This window comes from Salvelinus sp. IW2-2015, linkage group LG4q.1:29 (genome assembly GCF_002910315.2).
Source record: "Salvelinus sp. IW2-2015 linkage group LG4q.1:29, ASM291031v2, whole genome shotgun sequence".
NCBI lineage: Eukaryota > Metazoa > Chordata > Actinopteri > Salmoniformes > Salmonidae > Salvelinus > Salvelinus sp. IW2-2015.
The window spans coordinates 63,959,072-63,982,478 of record NC_036842.1 but is presented as its reverse complement, the minus strand read 5'-3'; the positions used below and the strand labels follow the sequence as shown (position 1 = coordinate 63,982,478).

General features: G+C 43.4%; 1 protein-coding gene across 2 annotated transcripts in view; it reads left to right on the top strand.

The window, feature by feature from the left end:
* The window catches only part of LOC111962347 (copine-2), a 29,935-nt gene that overhangs the window by 4,592 nt on the left and 1,936 nt on the right, over nucleotides 1-23,407 (top strand). Inside the window, exons 2-15 of one of the 2 annotated variants that reach the window (XM_070443022.1) lie at nucleotides 608-810; nucleotides 2,268-2,447; nucleotides 2,573-2,647; nucleotides 2,904-2,975; nucleotides 3,171-3,254; nucleotides 3,453-3,542; nucleotides 3,716-3,814; nucleotides 4,309-4,395; nucleotides 8,558-8,617; nucleotides 17,300-17,433; nucleotides 17,740-17,794; nucleotides 18,659-18,710; nucleotides 18,926-19,059; nucleotides 20,796-20,936. In XM_070443022.1, coding sequence (XP_070299123.1) covers nucleotides 637-810; nucleotides 2,268-2,447; nucleotides 2,573-2,647; nucleotides 2,904-2,975; nucleotides 3,171-3,254; nucleotides 3,453-3,542; nucleotides 3,716-3,814; nucleotides 4,309-4,395; nucleotides 8,558-8,617; nucleotides 17,300-17,433; nucleotides 17,740-17,794; nucleotides 18,659-18,710; nucleotides 18,926-19,059; nucleotides 20,796-20,855 — 1,356 coding nt within the window. In that variant the 5' untranslated portion in view covers nucleotides 608-636 and the 3' untranslated portion in view covers nucleotides 20,856-20,936. Of the gene's footprint in view, nucleotides 1-607; nucleotides 811-2,267; nucleotides 2,448-2,572; nucleotides 2,648-2,903; nucleotides 2,976-3,170; nucleotides 3,255-3,452; nucleotides 3,543-3,715; nucleotides 3,815-4,308; nucleotides 4,396-8,557; nucleotides 8,618-17,299; nucleotides 17,434-17,739; nucleotides 17,795-18,658; nucleotides 18,711-18,925; nucleotides 19,060-20,795; nucleotides 20,937-23,407 lie in introns of those variants that run through there. The other variant, XM_023985377.3, reaches the window with a different exon arrangement.

The following is a 23,407-nucleotide window of genomic DNA, read 5'->3' as shown; positions in this document are numbered from 1 at the left end:
AAAAAACWATTGAATCCATTATAGAATAAGTCACGTAACAAAATGTGGAAAAAGTAAAAGGGTCTGAATACTTCTCAAATGCACTGTATGCAGTCCTACATCTGTGATCTGTTGGTATTATAATCCATTTCCTATACCCTGGTTCCACTAGCACCAGCAGTGGAGGGAGGGTCTTACACAATGGCACATCAGTATCTTAGCAACAAGAGCCCTCACCACACTCCTCATGTCCTTACATTACGTTACCTGTGTATGAATGTTTGACAGAGTACAGCTTTTATTCTCTCATATGACACATGAAGGACCCCTGTATATCAATTATTCTGCATGCGACCCTGACCTTTGTTTTTCATGCAGCTGAATTGATTCATTCAACTCTCTGGATACTGCACATGGATCAAATATGTGTTTTATGTTCTATTGAATTTGGAATATGAGAATTTATGATAGGTCCCAAATTCTCTGTCATTAACCGCCCTGCATTAAACATCCTCATGTTTTTGTGCATCTCTCTATCTTATTTTGAACCTATGAGTCTCTACTGAATGCTCCATGCTACAGTAATGTCATTCATAGTGCTGTTTCTCTGTGCTATGTGTGTTCCTAGGCTGTGGGAGGGCTGACACTCCTGCGAGCATGGCCTACACGCTTGGCACGGGGCCTGACTCTGCGCCAACCATGGGTCCCCAGAATTGCGTCACTAGGGTGGAGCTGTCCGTGTGCTGTGGCAACCTGCTGGACAGAGACGTGGCCTCCAAGTCTGACCCCTTCTTAGTGCTCTTCCACGAGGTGGACAGCAACTGGGTTGAGGTGAGGGGAGGAGGGTGGGCATGTGTGGGAAAGGTTGAGGGGGTCAATTATAAAGGAAGAAAAAAGGAGAAATKACTGTTGGAAAAGTGGAAGGAATGAAGGATTGTAGGGGTTGAATAAAGTGGTGAAGTAAACCACTTGAGAGGGTGAAATAATCATTAATAAATATCCTCTGACTGTTGATTACTCTCAATGTTTTATCGATTGATGCTCGCCAAGTTCGCAATAACACACAGTGTTATCAATGTATAATGGAGAAACATCAATCCAGAGCCGTCTTTGAAGCTGTGGTGTCTTGAGGAGTGTGGATCTGTGTGTGCTCCGGGTGCCCTCTCATTGCCAGAGAAAGACATGCCTGCCTGCCTGGGTACTGTTGTGTTGAAGCAGGCTAAGTGTGATCGCTGCAGGCTTGGGCTGTCTGTCAACAGGGCAGGCTCCAACATGAAACCAGCAAAGCGGTTGCTGCAGTTACCATGGAAATTTGGACGGAAACAATTATGTTCTTRATGCGTGGAAAGAGAGTGGAAAGAGTAATGAGGAATGGAACTTACAGGCAAACAGGGAAGGGACATGRAAAATACCCAGTGGGATTTGAAAACGGGGAGCCTATATGTAAAAAGACCTCGGAGGATGTCTACTATTCCAGAGATGTAACATTTAATCTCTTAAAACACACTGAGCATGTAGCCATCCTGACAATGGTTTCTCTTTGGATCATGATGAAAGCTACAGCTCATAAAACACACAACTATACACAAACATTCCAAAGCTATATGAAACAAAAACGCAGAGAAGAAATAGAGGAGTGAAGGGTTTTTAAAGGGAAGGGCTTTTCTTCCTATCTGTCTCGGCATGAGAGAAGGGTTCACTCTGGGTGGAGGAGCCATCTGTGCTGTGGGGGTAAAGAGGGAAGTGTGATAGCACAGAAAGGGGAGGGAGGTAACAGTCAGAGAAGACGCTGGGAGAGACACAGAGGCGAGGGGTTCCAGTCAAACAGACAGAGCAGCGTTGGAATGTACAGTTTGCGCCAGTCTAGCCTCAGAGATGAGAGCACAATAGGGGTCGAGGACTATGTGAATATTCTATCAGTGAGTCACACATACACTGTGTTAGTCACCACCAGCTAGGTTTATCTTTCACATGAATAAGGCCTTTTCAACCTTACACACCCCCACATGTCCACCTCCAATCCAGTGGAGGCTGCTGAGGGGAGGACGGCTCATAATAATGGCTGAAACGGAGTAAATGGAATGGCATCAAACACATGGAACCCATGTGATTGATGTATTTGACACCATTCCACCAATTCTGCTCCAGTCATTACCACGAGCCTGTTCTCCCCAATTGAGGTGCCACCAACCTCCTGTGCTCCACTCTGTGTACTCGGTGTTGGCACGTTTGTGTGTGTGAATACAGTACCTGTTTGACAAAACCATATTCCTSTGTATCATTTTCAGATTGGTCGAACAGAGACTGCGGTAAATAACCTGAATCCAGTGTTTGGGGTGAAATTTAAGGTGGACTACCATTTTGAGGAGGTCCAGAAGCTCAAGTTTGCSCTGTTTGATGAGGACAAGTGCAGCAGCCAGCTGTATGAGCATGACTTCCTGGGAGAGTACATCTGTACACTGGGGGTGGTATGCTACCTGTCACACTGTTCTTAGAGTCTGTCTGTGACCCCTTTCTGCATCTGTTTATCACCTGTTTGTTATGTTTATTTGCAGTTGGGCATTTTCACCTCTCTCTGGTCTGTTACCTTTAGATTGTGTCCAATAAGAAACTTCACCGGTCACTGACCTTGGCCAATGGCAAGCCAGCTGGGAAAGGAACCATCACAGTGAGAACATCATGCTTGCACAACTCATACCCACAGAGCGATCCAAGAAATAAAGACATGTCCACACACACACACACACACACACACACACACACACACACACAACACACATACACACTCACACATACACACTCACACTCACACATAGACACTCGCACTCACACATACCACACACACACTCACACACACACGTTCTGTAACATGGTAGCACGTTTTACACTGGATACAATACAGTAACGGTTTCTCTTGTGTACAGATAACTGCGTTGGAGCTGTCAGACAATAGAGTAATCACACTGACCTTGTATGGGAGAAAGCTTGACAAGAAGGTAAGAGTCACTGCCCACGTAGTACCATATTATCATCACTGTTAAGAAGTTCTTACGTAATATTTGGAACAACAAAATGATTTTGTCAATAAAGACAATGCTCATGAAACAACAACAATGCCCTCTCCAAGTCTTCACCGTGGTATGCTGGCAGCTATGTGGGCCGTTGTCAAACAAGATTGCTTTGTTTTGCAGGATTTCTTTGGTAAATCAGACCCTTACCTAGAGTTCCACAAGCAAGGAGATGATGAGAAATGGATGTTGGTCCACAGGACAGAGGTGAGTTGGCTCGGTAGTTGGTCAGGGGTGGCTGTTTAGACTATTTCAATGTCATCACTGTAGAACTAAGTGTATTAAATCACTAACAAAGTGTATTACCACCTGGTAATACGTTAACTGGATTGACCTAGCTTCTGAGTTCTGTCTTCCAAATGACATGGAAGAAGTTGGATCTCTGTAGCTGTTTTTGTGCTGCAGGTGATAAAGAACACTCTGGACCCGGTGTGGAAGCCCTTCACAGTACCACTCATCTCCCTCTGTGATGGGGACGTAGACAGGAGCATCAAGGTAAGTGAGGTTTACCAACATGTGCATTAATCTGAGGACGATGGCATGAAAATGTTAGCGAGGGAATCCCCTTTAATATACGTGAAAAGCCAAATACATTTTAAGTGATTTCTTGTGGTATGACGGAATGTTCTGATCTTTTTGTCCTTCCTGTGGGTTGTCTCATATTGCAGGTACTGTGCTATGATTACGACAACGACGGAAGTCATGACTTYATTGGAGARTTTCAGACCACTGTCACCAAGATGAGTGAAGCCCAGAATTCACTGGAGGTGAGGGATGTATTTTAGATCTGTTCCTGTTTATCTATGGGGTTTTGTTCTGTATGGGTTAGTCATGCTTTGATGTGGATCTAAGACCATTTTCACATTGTCKCCAATCTCAACGCACTTCTCACTGTGAGTGAATGACTCACTTAAGACACTCAATGCACCTAACACAGCTCACCAATTCTGAATGGAGGATGCCCGTTCATTTGGATATTCGCAAGTGTTTATTTACTAACACGAATTCAATCTACTGCCTGTTTTAACCTCACTAAGGGATGTTGGGTAACACTTTATTTTACAGCTTGGTAACACCTGGTGAGAGAAGTAGGAAGTTACATTTTACTTCAGTTTTTGGCTGCCAWCTTCTTCCTGAAAACCTTGTGTCATTTGCTAATGGCAGAAATGCAAATAGAGCTGGTGTGAGAATGAGTGTAAATTGTGTGGGTGTGCAGATGGGTCTTAGTTGTAATTTTTCACTTAGTGTTCCTTTCCGCCAGGTCGAATTTGAATGCATTAATCCGAAAAAACAGAAGAAGAAAAAGAGCTACAAAAACTCTGGAATCATCATTCTGAAGTCATGCAAGGTGAACTACTGCACTGAGGCTAGGTAACACGGTCACCACTGATAAATCCATGATAATCTAAAATTTCAATAAGCATTTCTCAACGGCTGGCCATGCCTTCCTCCTGGCTACTCCAACCCCGGCCAACAGCTTCGTCCCCCCTGCAGCTACTCGCCCAAGCCTCCCCAGCTTCTCCTTCACCCAAATCCAGAGAGCAGATGTTCTGAAAGASCTGCAAAACCTGGACACGTGCAAATCAGCTGGGCTAGACAATCTGGACCCTCTCTTTCTAAAACTATCCGCCGCCATTGTTGCAACCCCTATTACCAGCCTGTTCAACCTCTCTTTCGTATCGCCCGAGATCCCTAAAGATTGGAAAGCTGCCGCGGTCATCCCCCTCTTCAAAGGGGGTGACACCTTAGACCCAAACTGTTACAGACCTATATCCATCCTGCCCTGCCTATCAAAAGTCTTCGAAAGCCAAGTTAATAAACAGATCACTGACCATTTCGAATCCCACCGTACCTTCCCCGCTGTGCAATCCGGCTTCTGAGCTGATCACGGGTGCACCTCAGCCACGCTCAAGGTACTAAACAATATCATAACCACCATCGATAAAAGACAGTACTGTGCAGCCGTCTTCATCRACCTGGCCAAGGCTTTCGACTCTGTCAATCACCGTATTCTTATCGGCAGACTCAATAGCCTTGGTTTTTCTAATGACTGCCTCGCCTTGTTCACCAACTACTTTGCAGACAGAGTTCAGTGTGTCAAATCGTAGGGCATGTTGTCCGGTCCTCTGGCAGTCTCTATGGGGGTACCACAGGGTTCAATTCTCGGGCAGACTCTTTTCTCTGTATATATCAATGATGTCGCTCTTGCTGCKGGYGATTCYCTGATCCACCACTACGCAGACGACACCATTCTGTATACTTCTGGCCCTTCCTTGGACACTGTGCTATCTAACCTCCAAACGAGCTTCAATGCCATACAACACTCCTTCCGTGGCCTCCAACTGCTCTTAAACGCTAGTAAAACCAAATGCATGCTTTTCAACCGTTCGCTGCCCGCACCCGCCCGCCCGACTAGCATCACCACCCTAGACGGTTCCGACCTAGAATATGTGGACAACTATAAATACCTAGGTGTCTGGCTAGACTGTAAACTCTCCTTCCAAACTCGTATTAAACATCTCCAATCCATAATCAAATCTAGAATCGGCTTTCTATTTCGCAATAAAGCCTCCTTCACTCACGCCACCAAACTTACCCTCGTAAAACTGACTATCCTACCGATCCTCAACTTCAGCGATGCATCTACAAAATAGCTTCCAATACTCTACTCAGCAAACTGATGCAGTCTATCCACAGTGTCATCCGTTTTGTTACCAAATCACCTTATAACACCCACCACTGCGACCTGTATGCTCTATCGGCTGGCCCTCGCTACATATTCGTCGCCAGACCCATGGCTCCAGGTCATCTATAAGTCTATGCTAGGTAAAGCTCCGCCTATCTCAGTTCACTGGTCACGATAACAACACCCACCCGTAGCACACGTTCCAGCAGGTATATCTCACTGATCATCCCCAAAGCCAACACCTCATTTGGCCGCCTTCCTTCCAGTTCTCTGCTGCCAGTGACTGACATGCAAAAAAATCGTTGGAGTTGGAGACTTATTTCCCTAACCAACTTTAAACATCAACTATCTGAGCAGCTAACCGATCGCTGCAGCTGTACATAGTCCATCTGTAAATAGCCCACCCAATCTACCTACCCGCCCCCATACTGTTTTTATTTTATTTACTTTTCTGCTCTTTTGCACACCATATCTCTACTTGCACATCATCATCTGCTCATTTATCACTCCAGTGTTAATCTGCTAAATTTTAACTATTCGCTCCTATGGCCTATTTATTGCCTACCTCCTCATGCCTTTTGCACACACTGACATGGCAAAAAAGTATTTAGTCAGCCACCAATTGTGCAAGTTCTCCCACTTAAAAAGATGAGAGAGGCCTGTAATTTCATCATAGGTACACTTCAACTATGACAGACAAAATGATAATTTTTTCTCTCCAGAAAATCACATTGTAGGATTTTTTCATGAATTTATTTGCAAATTATGTGTAAAATAAGTATTGGTCACAGACCGTAACTTCTTCTTAAGAGGCTCCTCTGTCCTCCACTCGTTACCTGTATTAATGGCACCTGTTTGAACTTGTTATCAGTATAAAAGACACCTGTCCACAACCTCAAACAGTCACACTCCAAACTCCACTATGGCCAAGACCAAAGAGCTGTCAAAGGACACCAGAAACAAAATTGTAGACCTGCACCAGGCTGGGAAGACTGAAACTGCAATAGGTAAGCAGCTTGGTTTGAAGAAATCAACTGTGGGAGCAATTATTAGAAATGGAAGACATACAAGACCACTGATAATCTCCCTCGATCTGGGGCCCACGCAAGATCTCACCCCGTGGGTCAAAATGATCACAAGAACGTGAGCAAAAATCCCAAAACACACGGGGGACCTAGTGAATGACCTGCAGAGAGCTGACCAAAGTAACAAAGCCTACCATCAGTAACACACTACGCCGCCAGGGACTCAAATCCGTGTGCCCAGACGTGTCCCCCTGCTTAAGCCATACATTCCCAGGCCCGTCTAAAGTTTGCTAGAGACATTTGGATTGATCCAGAAGAAATTGGTGAGAATGTCATATGTCAGATAAAACCAAAATAGAACTTTTATTGGTAAAAACTCAACTCGCTGTTGGAGGAACAGAGAGAATGCTGAGTCATCCAAAGAACACCATACCTACTTGAAGCATGGGTGGAAACATCATGCTTTGGGAGCTGTTTTCTGCAAAGGGACCAGGACGACTGTCCGTGTAAAGGGACAGAATGAATGGGGCCCATGTATCGTGAGATTTGAGTGATAACCTCCTTCCATCCAGCAAGGGCTTGAAGATAAATGTGGCGCGGTCTTTCAGCATGACAATGATCCCAAAACACACCGCCCGGCAAAAGAAGGAGTGGCTTCGTAAGAAGCATTTCAAGTCCCTGAGGCGCTAAAGCCAGTCTCCAATCTTAACCCATAAAAATCTTGAGGGAGTTTGAAAGTCGTGCTTCCCATCAACAGCCCCAAACTCACTGCGTCTAGAGGAGATCTGCATGAGGAATGGGCAAAATACCACAACAGTGTGTGAAAACCATTGTGAAGACTTAACAGAAAACGTTTGACCTCGTCATCCAACAAAGGGATATAACAAAGTAATTGAAGAATAACTTTTGTTATTTGACCAAGATAATACTTATTTTCCCACATAATTTTGCAAATAAATTCATAAAAAATCCTACAATGTGATTTTCTGATTTTCTTCCCTCATTTTGTTGCTGTCATACGTTTAGAGTATACCTATTGAGAAAATGTACAGGCCTCTCTCATATTTTTAATGGGAGAACTTGCACAATTGCTGTGCTGACTAATACTTTTTTGCCCCACTGTATAGTGACTCTTTTTTCTACTGTGTCATTGACTTGTTTATTGTGTTATTTGCTGCTGTTTATTGTTTACTCCATGTGTAACTCTGTGTTGTTGTCTGTGTCACACTGCTTTGCTTTATCTTGGCCAGGTCGCAGTTGCAAATGAGAACTTGTTCTCAACTAGCCTACCTGGTTAAATAAAGGTGAAATAAATAAATAAATAAAAAACACGCAGAGACTAATAGATATACACTATGCCTCTTAATTAGTCAATCCATTATGGAAATCACAAAAAGGCATATTAAGTCTAAAAGGAAACAGCTTTAAATGTATTATGAATCCACATTAAAGCGTTATGCACACAGCTAATGAATTGTCGTTCATAATAGTATTTTTTATTAAAAAACAAATGCCTGTAATGTGGCTTTGCTTCAGGCAGGGATTAGAGTAATGGCTCCAAATCCCTATTTAATTCATGTATTAATATCAGCACAAAACACCTGTCAGTCTCACACAGTCCACCACGGTTCTGCCTGCAGTAATCACCTTTGTTCAGGCAGCCAATTACTGAATCCTTTTCAAAGTGCCACTGCCACGCCTCCTCCAATTATTTATCCATAGGAAAAAYAATTTGAACTTGCTTGAGTATGGAATAGTATGAACAGAGTTTGAATAATGTTTGAATAATGTCTCCTCAGGTTGAAAGGGACTATACCTTCCTGGACTATATTTTAGGTGGATGCCAGATCATGTTCACTGTGAGTATGAGGTCATCACTCAACTCAGTGTGTCTCCCACTCTACCTGTAAACTCTGACCCTTTACTCCTACTCTCAACCGTCTCTGCCACCCACCTACAGTAACTCAGACATCCACCTACCCCTGGAAATGAACTCCAATATGTAAAATTACACATAACTCAGGATGGAACACAAACACACTGCGCACACACACGCACGTACTGTATGTACGCACACATACTAACAAATACCTTTTGAAATACACTACCGTTCAAAAGTTTGGGGTCACTTAGAAATGTCCTTAAAAAAAAAAGAAAATTACATTTTCTGTCCGTTAAAATAACATCAAATAGATCAGAAATACAGTGTAAACGTTATTAATGTTGTAAATGACTATTATAGCTGGAAATGGCTGATTTTTAATGGAATATCTACATAGGCGTACAGAGGCCCATTATCAGCCACCATCCCTCCTGTGTTCCATTGGCACGTTGTGTTAGCTAATCCAAGTTTATCATTTTAAAAGGCTAATTGATCATTAGAAAACCCTTTTGCAATTATGTTAGCACAGCTGAAAACTGTTGTACTGATTAAAGAAGCAATAAAACTGGCCTTCTTTAGACTAGTTGAGTATCTGGAGCATCAGCATTTGTGGGTTCGATTACAGGCTCAAAATGGCCAGAAACTAAGAACCTTCTTCTGAAACCCGTTAGTCTATTCTTGTTCTGAGAAATGAAGGCTATTCCATGTGAGAAATTGCCAAGAAACTGAAGATCTCGTACAACGCTGTGTACTACTCCCTTCATAGAACAGTGCAAACTGGCTCTAACCAGAATAGAAAGAGGAGTGGGAGGCCCCGGTGCACAACTGAGCTTTAATGGACAATTTTTTATATTTTCTTTCAAAAACAAGAACATTTCTAAGTGACCCCAAACTTTTGAACGGTGGTGTATATTTTAACATAACGTAAACATTTTTATTTGAAAAAAAACCCACTTGCATATGCTACTTCATTCATTAAATGCACCTTACAGTACTGTACATCTTTGGAAACATGGTAGGTTCAGAATTCTCTGTAGTAGGATAAAATCATCATTGGTCTATTTTTGGCTCAGGCTGATGGGAGAAACTTTGTGCGTCCCTGGTGATGTCACACCTTTGTGTCAGTGCTCCGTTATTGGCCAGCCAGGGTATTTATCTCCAATGGTGCTGAAACACTTTACACCTCCACCACTCACGTATCCGTGCTACCGTGGAATACTCAGAGGAACTGTGCCCTTTGTTCTGCAAAAATATGTATTTTATCTATGTTCTCAGCACCCAGGGTTTAGAAACGTGTAAAAACAACTGTTACCTCCATGATGACATGTTGTTGCATACTGTAAATACTKTAGTACATACCAAGAGAGAATGTAGACTTTTATGCCCATATTCTGTAGATACTTTGTAGCCACAAAAAAACTCCACTGTTTTTTTTATTATTCCCTGAATGGTAATATTAACTTGTTCCATCTTGCCACAACTATTTAGTTACCTGTATGTGACTAGTTGTGTTTATTTATGTGGTTGTGGACCACAGACATTGTTCTGATGAGCAGGTTATGTGTGGTCCTGTTCAACCAATTATTTTATCCCAATGTTATTGTCAGATTTTTTTTATCAGCAAATATAACATTTGTGTTTCCATAGTTACTGTGTTTTGTGCCAGAGGAGACTGTCTTTGCAAGAATGAAAGAGAGAGAGAGAGACAGAAAACAATATAGGGGTATGACTGGAAAGACACAACTTGATGGTTTGGCTTTAGGTGGCTACATCTTATAGGTCACCCTTGAGAGACCAATGGAATTTGTGTTTGTACTGTATCCATAAGATTTTGTCTTTTAGTTTACATTTTCTAAAACCTAGGAAATGTGCAATGATTCCTGACAGTCTTATTAAATGTATCTGATTTTAAAATAGGAGATACTCCTATTTGTACTGGGTCAAATTATGTATATCATTATTTWTTWTTWTTTTTAAATGTGTTCAAACCCCCAGTAAGATTATAACACCATTACCTTAATCCACTATGATAATTCAAATATTTAAATAGTTCACCAGCATGTTATAATTCAGTCGAGATTGGTGTTTGGGAAGGAATGTGAATCTAAATCCTCAACTGTGCTTGCTGCAGTTCTCTTAATCTGTTTTCTCTCTCTCTCTGTTTTCTTTTGTGAGAGACCCAGGGCTCTCTCTCTCTGTTCCACGGAATTCAATTATACTTAGCATGCATCTGCATCTGTTAATGCTAATCTGTTCGAGGGGAAATCTTCTCTACAGAGATGCAGATGAGGAGAACTGAAGAAACTGGAACTGAAGAAAACAGTGTTTGTGGTAGTTGCAGGAAAAACGTTCTTGACTATATAGCACAATATTTATAACATTGTAATAAAAGCAGTAGTACAACACTGGTCAAACCAGCTTAAAGGTCAGGCCTGCGGTGAGGAGATGTCCTCAGTAGAACAGTGTTCATCTATGAGGTCATCTGATTGTACATTAGCTAAAAGGGTTCTCCTATGGGGACAGTTCTTTCGGAAGCTCTACACTTTTATAGAAAAGGGTTCTTCGACTGTCCCCATACGAGAACCCTTTTAGGTTCTGGATAGCACCTTTTTTTCTAAGAGTGTAACAAGGGTTAGAGATATGTTTAAGAAACAGTGTGGTACTTCATCTGTACTAAAGGGAGTTAAAGCTGAAGATGTGAGTCAGTTGCCTGATCAGCACACTCATCATCTTACCTAGAGCTTGATTGAGACGCATGCAGTCGGGCATAAGACGTGGCACCCTAATTCTGTCCAATCTATCTATCTATCTATCTATCTATCTATCTATCTATCTATCTATCTATCTATCTATCTATCTATCTATCTATCTATCTATCTATCATCTCTCTCTTCTCTCTCTCTCTCTCTTCTTCTCTCTTCTCTCTCTCTCTCTCTCTCTCTCTCTCTCTCTATCATCTCTCTCTCTCTCTCTAATCATCTCTCTCTCATCTCTCTCTCTATCATCTCTCTCTCTCTCCCTCTCTTTCTCTCCTCTCTCTCTCTCTCCAATTTCAATTCAATTCGCTTTATTGGCATGAACGTAACAATGTATCATATTGCCCAAAGCTTATTTTAGATATTTACAATATAAAAACCACAAAAAAAAAAAAAAGAGAATCAAAGTTGCAACGGGACAACAGTAACAACAACTAAACCAAGGGTCCAAAATAACCATACATTCAACAATAACAATAAGATACAGTAGAGTACATGTGCAAGGTTGATTGGTCTGTCAGACACTGTCCCTTAAACTTATGGCAGGCAGCAATGTAGTGCGCTGCCACCGCACTGGCTCTCTGCGTCCTCCCCCAACAGGACGGGTAGCCTATCCTCATCAGAGAGGGTCTTGAAACCTTGAATAAGGGTTTCAAATTTGGGAAAATGACACTCTCTAATTGTTTTATATTTTTTACATTTTGTCAGGAAATGCAGCTCCGTCTCAGGTTCTGCTGTTGTGCAGTGGTTGCACAGCCTTTCCTCTACAGGGAGCCAGGTTTTCCTGTGTCTACCCTTCTCAATGGCAAGGCTGTGCTCACTGAGCCTGTACTTTGTCAAGGTTTTTCTAAGGTTTTGATCAGTAACCATGGTCAAATTGTTTGCCATGGTGTAACTGTCGATTTAGGGCCAGATAGCACTGCATTTTGCTTTGTGTTTGTGCTTGTGTTTCCCAATAAGCAATGTAGTTTTGTTTTGACTGTATTGTAATTTGGTTTATTCCTGATTGATTGGATGTGCTGGTCTGAGGCTTCAGTGTGTTAGTAGAACAGGTTTGTGAACTCAGACCCAGGACCAGCTGGATGAGGGGAGTCTTTTCTTTGCTCAGCTCTTGGCATTGCAGGGCTTGGTAATGATATGAGAGGGGGTCACTGTATTTTAGATGTTTCCAAAACTTAATTGCTCTTTTTGGAGTTTTTATTATTAGTGGATATTGGCCTAATTCTGCCTGTATGCATTGTTTGTAGTTTTCCTCTGGAATGTATGAGAATCTTACAGAACTCTGCATGCAGGGTTTCAATGGGGTGTTTGTCCCAGGGTTTCAATGGGGTGTTTGTCCCCCGGTGTAAATATGATCAGTTGTGCATGTTTTGGTATAAATCCAATTTGGCTTTTTACTGAAGACATTGTGCTTATTAAGAAGTTTAGAACTCTTACATTGATAATACTACAGAAAACCTTCCCAGGTTACTGTTCACACAAAATGCCTCTGTAATTGTTAGGGTCAAATTTGTCTCCGTTCTTAAAGATTGGTGTTATGAGTCCTTGATTCCAGATGTCAGGGAAATAACCTACACTCAGGATCAAATTAAACAGTTTTAATAAAGCCAATTTGAAATTTTCACTAGTGAGTTTGAGCATCTCATTTAGGATGCCATCAGGTCCACATGCCTTTTTATATTTCAGAGCCTGAAGTTTCTTATAGAGCTCCTGGTCAGTAATTGGGGAGTCCAGTGATTTTGATTGTCCTTTATAGCTTTTTCTAATCCATTCAACTTCTCATGAATTTGGCGTTGTTCTGCGTTTGTGTCAATTTGAACGGTGTTGTAGAGTGTTTTAAAATGGGTTGTCCATATGTCACCATTTTGTATCGCTAATTCTCTCTTGTTTAGATTTTTTTAGTTTTTCCCAATTTTGCCAGAAGTTGTGTTTGTGTTTATGGACTCCTCAATTAGTGTCAGCTGCTTGCTGTTGTACTGTGCTTTTTTGGTTCTGAATGTACGTTTATAGAGTTTTAAGTCTCACAGTAATGAAGGCGTAATTCACCATTATTTGGGTCTCTGTGCTTTTGGTTGGATAGTGTTCTAAGTTTTTTCCTTATCATTTTACAATCTGCATCAAACCAGTTGTCATCTGTGATCTTTTTTGTTTTGTTTTTTATCAATTTCAATTGTGCTTCTTTTGCCGTTTGCCTGAATATATAGTTGATGTTTTGTACTGCTAGATTGATGCCTTCTTTACTGTGAGTGAATGTGGTATCCAGAAAGTTATCTAAGAGTGTTTGGATATTTTGGTTCCAGGTTGCTTTCTGGTATTCTTCTGTGCTGTTTTGGATTCTCTGTATGAATTTTCTGAATGTTGTACAGCTTACTGGGCTGTGAATGTGTGGTTGTTTCCATGTCTGTTCTTTTGAGGAACAAAATAATTTGGCTGTGATCAGACAGAGGTGTTAGTGTGCTTGACAGTGAATGAGCTGAGAGAGAAAGGGTCAATGTCTGTAATCATATAGTCTACTGTACTGTGGCCAAGAGGTGAGCAGTAGGTGAAATCTCCCCCAAAGAGTCCCCCCATTAACCTACCATTGACAACGTACAGACCCAAGCTTCTACAGAGCTGCAACAGGATCCCTTCCGTTTTTGTTGACGGTGCTGTCACTGTTGTTTCTATGGGGGAGATGAAGACAGTTAGAAACAGTTATGGCCTGTAATAAAGCTGTCCCCTCGTGTGCTCGTTAGATCAGGTAGTGTTCCTGTGCGCGCATTTGTGTCCCCACAGATGAGCACATTTCCCTGGGCCTGGAAATGGCACGTCTCTTCCTCAAGGGTGGGGAAGATCTCCTCTGAGTAATATGGGGATTCTGAGGGGGGGGATATATATTGCGCAAAGGAACACATCTTTTTTCTGTCAGTAACAAGTTATTTTTTCAGTTTTAACCAAATGTGATATTTGCCAATTTTGAGGGGATCGATTAGATGTAGTTCGGATTTGTACCAAATGATCAGTCCTCCAGAGTCTCTGCCTCTATTGACAGAGCTGTGTTTTTGTGACGGCACAATTACCTCTCTGTAGCCTGTTGGGGCAGTGAGTGACAATGTCAGCCTTACACCATGTCTCCTGCAGAATGATGACGTCAACATCCTTAAGATTTTTTGTTGAACTCCAGTGCTAAACTCTTCAGTCCAAAGGTTGATGAGTTTAGGCCCTGAATGTTCACAATGCTAACTGTAGTGATTTCATGTTGCAAAAAGAAAGAATAGCAGGTCAGAAATACAGTAACTACTAACTAATAAGTTGAGTGAGATAAACAGGATAACAGCTAACATTCTTTCTGTTATATATATAAATATTTTATTTCATTGAACAAGTAAATTGTAGTACAATAGGTTGTGTGTGTGTGTGTGTGTGTGTGTGTGTGTGTGTGTGTGTGTGTGTGTGTGTGTGTGTGTGGTGTGTGTGTGTGTGTGTGTGGTGTGTGTGTGTGTGTGTGTGTGTGTGTGTGTGTGTGGTGTGTGTGTTGTCATGCGTCCATAGTGTGTTTAGTGCAGTGTATTGGAGGACGCTGTTTAATCTCACTTAATCCTACAAGGTTTCTCCTGTCCTCTGACGACTCCGCCGTAGCTGCGCTGGTCCTGCTGTTGGCCCTGTGGAGTGGAAGGAGGGCCAGTTCTGGGCCGTGGGGCTTCCTCTCTTGTCTGGTAGGGGTGGTGGTCTGGTGCGGGGTAGTAGGCTGGGCCCGGTCCGGTCTGGCTAAGCCGATGGAAGTGTGATGCTCTGGTGGTGGGTGGGGCCCTGTGGGGTGCGCCTGGGTCTGGTGGGGTGTTGAAGGGCCTGGGGCTCCTTGGTGGTGCAGTGTTCTGGTAGGGGTCTCTGGGTGGTCCTCTGTCCAGTGCGGACATGGGGTGTTTGTCTACCAAGTGCCACGTCCTTTAGAGACTTGGCAAACATCCCTACTGTCTGCTTCCTCAGGTGGGAGTGGTCGTGCAGATGCTCAGGGGTGATTATTGGGTGGTGAGCAACGTGTACGTTCGGGAGTAGGCCACACCCTTGGTGATGTCAGCGTTGACTTTCTGAATGGTACGGGGATGAAGTCTTTGCGGGGCAGCAGAGTGGAGATGGTGATGTGGGAGTTGGGGAACCGTCAGAGGCCTCTCTGCTACTCTGTTGGCCAGGCTGCCTACTCTCTCCTGCTCCTCTCGCAGGTTGTTGGTGCCGGTGTGAATAATAATGTGGCCTGCTGTGCCAAAGTCAGACTGGGACAGGATGTGGAGTGCTTCCTGTGTTTTTGGGCACCATATTTTGCCACACTTGTGTTGGAGGAAGAGTTTATCTTCTTGGATGAATTTCCCATTTGAGTCAATGAGGATGGCCACCTCAGTGGGTTTTACCAGATTAGTGCGTTTACGGTCTCGGGCTGGAGTACACAGGGCCTGTGTACATGGAGGTGTGTGTGGGGGTGTGTCAGGGGGGGGGGGCAAGAGAGCTTCTCTCTGTAGTAGGTGTCTCCATGTGAGCCTCCTTGTTGACTGGGGGTGTGGGTAAAGTGTTGCGGTATGGGGGGGGGGGTTGTGGGTAAAGGTGGGTCAGTGGGGTTGTTAGGGGTGGTGAGGGGCTGCAGCTTTCTCTTGGGAGTCTCTACAGTCTGTTCTCTGTGCTGTAGCACCCTCTTGATGACAGACAACTCCTTTGCCATCTCCTCCTTTACCCGCACCAGCTCTCTTCATGGTGGCCTTTAACTCCTCAAGCGCTGTGGTAAGGCTCCTGGACAGAGTTCTTCAGCTGGGTCCTGCACTGGTTGATCTGCCTGTAGAAGCTCTGTGTCTGGGCTGGTGGTGGTGTAGCTGGGGGCGCCTGCTCCTTCAGCTCAGTAACCCATACCTCTATCACAGCCAGCCTGTCTCTCAACAGGCTGATGGTAGTGTGGTCTTGGCTCTGGTGGTTGTAGGCAGGCAGGGGGGAGGATAGCCCTGCTGTTGGGGTGCCTGAGGTGAGGGGAGAGGTCGGGGTGCTGTCCTTTTCTTTTTTGCTTTCCGCTATCTTCGTTAAGGTGGGGAAGTCCTGCACAACAGAGCTGATTGCAGCCTCACTGCCCTGGACCATGACAGTGCCGTTCTGATACATGTTTACCGTCAGAAACCTGTTTTCCTGGTCCTTATCGCTGTCCTCAGAAATGTGGATTTGCCTTCCCTTGTAGATGCCTTTCTTTGTGGTACAGCTGAAATGCCTGGTTCCAGCTGTATGCCAGGCAGTAGTCTGGTCTGTGTAAAATAACAGGTTTGTAACAGTCCTGTTTTGTGAGCAGTCGGCAAACAAAGTTCCTGCGTTCTCCCTCAGAATTCTGTGTTTAAAATTGATTCTTCCTTTCTCTGATTTGATTTCTGCTGGGTATTCAAAAAAAAGGGGGGAAAGTCTCTCAGTCTCCGCTGCTGCTGTCACTGCTAGCGCTGCCTCAGTGTCCATGTTGCTATGGTTACCACCAGTAAACAGTTAGAGCTAGACGGTAAACTAGCTGACAGATTTGAATTTGGCTAGCTACCACGATGAAGATTGGTCTTTTAACTCACTCTCTGTCAATCTTTTCCTCCTGTGTTGATCTTCAGTTGTACAATTTGATTACCTATACATTTTTTGCTAATTTAATCGTGTCAATCTCGCTCTTAATTAACAACCAGGRGCTGTTCTTCTGCATGACTTCTGCATGACTTACAACGTCAGTTGTAATCTTTGAGCAAATTAGCATGTTTATATTGTAACCTTCTGAATGAAGTCACTTTTCCTGAGGACAGGATCCTGAAATAAGGCCGGAATCTATTTATACGCTCCACATCCGTTCATATTTTGAACCGATTTATAGGCTTTGTTTGCGTTTGTGAGCATGTGTGTCTCCTGTCTTGCTATTCCTGTAGGTTGGCATTGACTTCACAGCATCTAATGGGAACCCCCGGGAGCCCTCCTCTCTTCACTACATCAATCCTCTGGGCAGCAACGAGTACCTGTCCGCCATCCTGGCTGTGGGCCAGATCATCCAGGACTATGACACGTGAGTCCCGTTATAGTAAACACTAATGACAGGACTCAATATGATCATATCACAGATACATACAGTATAATATGTTTCATAATACATCCGTCTTAAGTCACGAAAAGGTCCCTTCAACTCTTCTTAATTCTGTGTCTACTCAGTCATATTCTTTGTCACTTCAAAATATCAGATTGTGTGGGTAGGTTTAATTGTTTATGATAAAGTACCAACCCAAGTGTATTGCAACATTCCGTAATGCAAAATTGTATGTTGAATTTTGATGAAGTAGCTCAACACTGCCAATCTGTTGCAATACTTCCTCAGTGACAAAATGTTTCCTGCTCTGGGATTTGGGGCTCAACTCCCTCCAGACTGGAAGGTAAGTGTATGTACTGTCTGTATGCGAGTGTGTGTCTTCACAGCACACTACATATGATAGAAGTAGAGCCAAAGGAGTGTTAAAGAGAAGAGGGCGACTGGAAGAGAGCGCTATCACGGAGATAAAGAGTCTGTATAATACATGCATAATCCAATGATTATACAACTGTCGTCCCATCTGGGTTGCCATGGCACTGCACTGATGTAAAGGACAAAGGGAAGAGGAGGATGAGCAACAGAAATAGACAGAATATTTAGCCCTGCTTTCAGATACTGTATGGGAAGCATTTAGGGAGGTTTAACCCATCTGTGGTCTGAGAAAACGAGAGGAAGGGGAGAGCAAGAGGTTGAAAAAATGGTAATGAAGGGCACTGCAGGGATGGGAATAAAAGGGCACTGCAGGGATGGGAATGAAAGGGCACTGCAGGGATGGGAATGAAAGGGCACTGCAGGGATGGGAATGAAAGGGCACTGCAGGGATGGGATGAAAGGGCACTCCAGGATGGAATGAGAAGGCACTGCAGGGATGGGAATGAAAGGGCACTGCAGGGATGGGAATGAAAGGGCACTGCAGGGATGGGAATGAAAGGGCACTGCAGGGATGGGAATGTATGTAATGGAATTGGCAAGAAGGAAAGCTAAATAGAATAGATAAAGTGACAGAAACAGAATTGGGGGAGGGGATAATTATACAATTTGATCACATACTCAATTCACTACTTTTCTCACCAGTTACAATTAAACAATGCAAATTCATATTTCTACTGCACCTGCATTCCTCTACTGTCTCTCTCACAGCCATTGGACATTCTGAATTTTCCATTTCAGCACCTGAGGCTTGTTTCTTTGTCTCCTGAACCTGCAGGTGTCTCATGAATTTGCCATCAACTTTGACCCGACCAATCCATTCTGCCAAGGTGAGCAACTACTATGTTATCTGTAACTCCTGTTTTAAACCTTACTACAGGCTGTACTTACCAGAGTTGGTTTCTTGCTTTTTCAATGGAGTTGGACTTCTGTCTAATGTATTAGAGAAGTACCATACTAAAATCCTCTGCGTAGAGTCTGAGTTTGCTGTCAAGCATTTTCCATGACATGGTTTCCATGTGGGTTTCCTGTTTCCTGTGGTCAGGTGTGGAGGGGATTGCCCAGGCCTACTCTGCCTGCCTGCCTCACATCCGCTTCTACGGCCCAACCAACTTCTCCCCCATCATCACCCATGTGGCCCGCTTCGCCACCCAGGCCCTGCAACAGGAGACTGCTGCGGTGAGTGCTTGTTAGCACTATTAGGACCACTACTTTCATTGTTTCATTGTTTATCCATTTTCATTCTATTGAATGTATAATTTTGCTGTTTAAGATGGCCATCCAAACTCATGTCATTAGTATGAGTCAACATTACCAGTTCTAAATGACATGTAAATCCCCCCACATTACCAGTTATAAATGACATGTAAATCCCCCCACATTACCAGTTCTAAATGACATGTAAATCCCCCCACATTACCAGTTCTAAATTACATGTAAATCCCCCCACATTACCAGTTCTAAATGACATGTAAATCCCCCCACATTACCAGTTCTAAATGACATGTAAATCCCCCCACATTACCAATACTTATTGACTTTAGAGGCGGGTGCACTTTGTAATAAACACGAGCACTGTTCCACTGCCTGAGTGGCCAGTTATGGTAGCACACAGGCTGACCATGTGATAGGTTTCCAACTGTTCCCCAGAGCTCCTGAAGTCACAGAACCGTTAAACATTCACACGGTTGGAAAGGTATTACCACTGAGTCCTTACATGACATCTTCTTGATCCGGGGTAGAGGTTTTTAAAGAAAGATTACATTTCCATGGAAAACATACCCTCACCACAGCTGAAGCAACTCAAAAGCCATATCTAACAATATGGAAAATAGCTGGAGTATTTACTACATAATCTACTCTACACACACCCTATTCAAACACTTTCCACTCATCCCTGTTTTTACAACAGTAGTGCTCTGTACTCTACTGCTCATGCATAATGAGACATTACGGACTCCAGCTTATTGGTGGAGTCATCACAGTTACAATGAAAAGAATTCAGCCCGTTGGACAGCTTTCCCTTTAAGAACAATTCTTTCCTGTGTCTCTCAGACAGGTCTGTTCCTCTCAGAGCTGCTCAGCATGCTGTAATCAGAAAATAATGAGTCCCCTTACTGCTTTTCTCATGGGCCTATCAGCAAGCTGTGTATGTGTGTTTTGTGTGTGGTGTGTGTGTGTGTGTGTGTGTGTGTGTGTGTGTGTGTGTGTGTGTGTGTGTGTGTGTGTGTGTGTGTGTGTGTGTGTGTGTGTGTGTGTGTGTGTGTGTTGTGTGTGTGTGTGTGTGTGTGTGTGTGTGTGTGTGTGTGTGTGTGTGTGTGTGTGTGTGTGTGTGTGTGTGTGTGTGTTGTGTGTGTGTGTGTGTGTGTGTGTGTGTGTGTGTGTGTGTGTGTTTTGGACTCAGGGTATGTAAGAGGGAGAGTTGGATCCAGCACTAACAGAGATCCTAATTGCTTTGTGAGAAAACTTTGCTTCTAGTTGTCAGTTCAAAGTCTGCAGAGGCATTTTGAACAGCGCTCGCAATTTCTCTCTGCTCTTATTACCAGCCCAGAGGAGAGAAGAGGACAGCAGCCATTAAAATCCCCTTTCAATTATACAGATGTAGGATGATATTTTGATCCCCCTGTTGCAGGGGAACTTTCCTGCAATGCAGAAAATTAAATACCTTGTAGTGTATTTAAAGTTTAAAAAACATTCTGAAGTTTGTAATTTCCACTTTGAAATTTCACACTTGATTTTTGAAAAATGGATCAACCCCTCCAAAAATGTCCATTAATTATAATCCACATAATAATTCACAATTCCTGTTGCTGCAGGATTATTTGCCTGCTGTAGCAAACTGGCTCAAATTAAGATCCTATATCTGTAGTTATTTATAGAAGGTGAATTAGAGGTCTGTTCTTTTCTCTTTGCAGTCCAACAGAATGGTCTCTCTCTGTCTCTGCTCTGTGACGGGTGAGGGATCTGACTCTTGACAGAGATGCAGCACTGGAGAATGTGACCCAAGGATGTGACAGCAACTCTACACTCTCAGAAAAAAAGGTGCTATCTAGAACCAAAAAGCGTTTTTGGGCTGTCCCGATAGGAGAACCATTTGAGGAACTCCTTTTGATTCCAGGTATTACCCATTTGGGCTCCACGTAGAACCCTTTTCACAGAGCATTCTACATGGAACCCCAATTAATTCTACCTGGAACCAAAAAGGGTTCTCCTATGAGGACAGCCGCAGAACCATTTTGGAACCCTTTTTTCTAAGTATGTGAACAGCCTAGAATGAGACAGTTAACAAGTATTTTCCTCCAGGGAAGGAAGACAGACCAGGACAGAATGTCCCAGTTAAGAGTATAGATAACATTCTTATGCCCTGAAAATAGTGAAAATACAGTCCAGACCCCTCTTTGGACCTTCTGTTTCCTGGCTTCACATCCAGATGTACACAGCCTGTGGGTTTGGAGGAAGTAATAACTTGTTATTATTAATTATCCTTTAGGCTCCTGTGAGCTTTTTGTCCCTAATTGCACCCTGTCACCCCAGAGAATATGAGCGAAACAAGAGAGAACTAGAGAAAGACCAAGAATAATTTTACTGCAATTTGCTGGTATATTTACTGTAAAAACAAGACAAATTAGCTATTGTGTTCACTTCACAAGGTTTAGGAAATGGAAGAGATAAATACCTTGATGTGTGTGCACGTATACACTCACAAATCACCTGCTAAGCACTGTAGATGTCTGTCCCTGGGCTTGGGAAATGATTGTGGGTGTGTGAGTGTGTACAAATCGGCTGAGGTAGCTGTGTCTGTCTCTGTCCCTTAGATAATGATTTGCTAATGAGCGGGCCTGTTAAAGTACAGAAGACTTCACAGTGTCCACAGCAGGGGAGAGGGTGCTTTTATCAAACACAGGCCAGCTCTGGTGGCCCCTCTGACGAGAAGCAGGCAGGAGCAAGGGGTCGCAACAGCTAGCATATCTGAGGGACTGTGTTTGTGTGGGAGGAAGCTACTGACAAGGCTACAGAGATTACTGGAGAGCAGTTAGTAAAGACAACAGCCAAGCCGTGTGTGTGTTGCTGTGTTTGTGAACTTGTCAACTTATACCTGTCTGTATGTCTCTAAGTGAGTAAAAGCACACATATTTTTGTGCATGTTGAGTGCGATTGAAACAGTGAATGTGTGCATGCGTGTGCTTCTGTATGAATGTAGTGTGTGTGTGTGTGTGTGTGTGTGCTTGTGTGTGTGTGCTTCTGTGTATGTGTGTGCGTGTGTGTGTGCACGTGCGTGCGTGTGTGAGAGAAGAGGATGAAAATAAGTCAGCCCCAGCTCTCTTCTTAGCCCAGTGCCCCTGCTAAGTGTGAGGACGTTGGGGAGCTGTGACACATTGGCCCGCAGGGCTTGATGTCTCAGCATCACAGCATCACATCAACCATGCCAGAAGGCCAGGAGAGTTAATCCTGGCCTCCGAATGTGTGTATTCCACACTTTATGCCTCAATGTCTGTATTCCACACTTAAAGCAAAACCTAGCCAAGCATTAATGGAGCTTTTCTCACCCAGAGGGACATGTTTGTGTGGTCTGTTAGTTAGAGCACTGGACACTGACAATGACCAGAGACGGGATAAAAAAAACAGATTATTTTTATTAACATAGGTCTAGCCCTCCCATTTKAATGATTACCAGGGCATTTGATGTCAGTCAGATTGCTTTGTTTCCTTTTGAGAACAGAAAGCCGCAGTGGGTTGGAAGATAGAGGCACAGTTGGGGGGGGGGGGCATGTTTGAAGTGCTCTACATAGAGATGAGCATGGAACGTGGGAACTGCTGAGGGTATTGTGTCAGTGGCTGTGTTTGGAGAAGCAGCTAGAGGCCCTCTCATCCTGCACAAGTGCTGCTCTCTCTGACCCTCATGGTTTTGACCTGGCCATAATAAACCCACAGGACGAAATGATGGTCATTAGACCATAGCTTTACACTGACTCACACTAGACAATCAGACAGACATGCTGTTACTGCTTTGGCTGCGCGCTGCGGTATGATTAAGAAATCTGTTGATCCCTTAAGACCAGAACAGCCTTTGACATTTGTGCTTGTGGGTCTTTTTGGGCTCCAGTCAGTTAATTCTCCAGGTCGTGTGTGATAATTCAGTGTGACTGTGCTGCTGTCTGCTCTCTAACCAGCCTTACAGCTGGAAGAAGATTTCATTATGATGCCACGCTGAGCAAATGTAAATCTCCATGCTAAATATGACTATCAGCAAACTGCAGCAGAAAGAACAGGAGACAGGGATTGTGTGACTATATAAATCCTCCTTCCCCCACCCTCCTGTTTTGCAGGAGTGGAATGGGATAGTATTAAAGCTTCTGCTTTCTCCTTCTCATCTTGTCTCTCATCTTCCCTCTCCCTGTGTACAACAATTTCTCCACCATGTAATGCAATCATCAGTAATCTGCCTGTGCTCTTCTAAGGTGTTTTGAGTTCATGTACATCAAAAGCTATTAAATAAATGTKTGTCTACAATGAGGACATGGAGCTT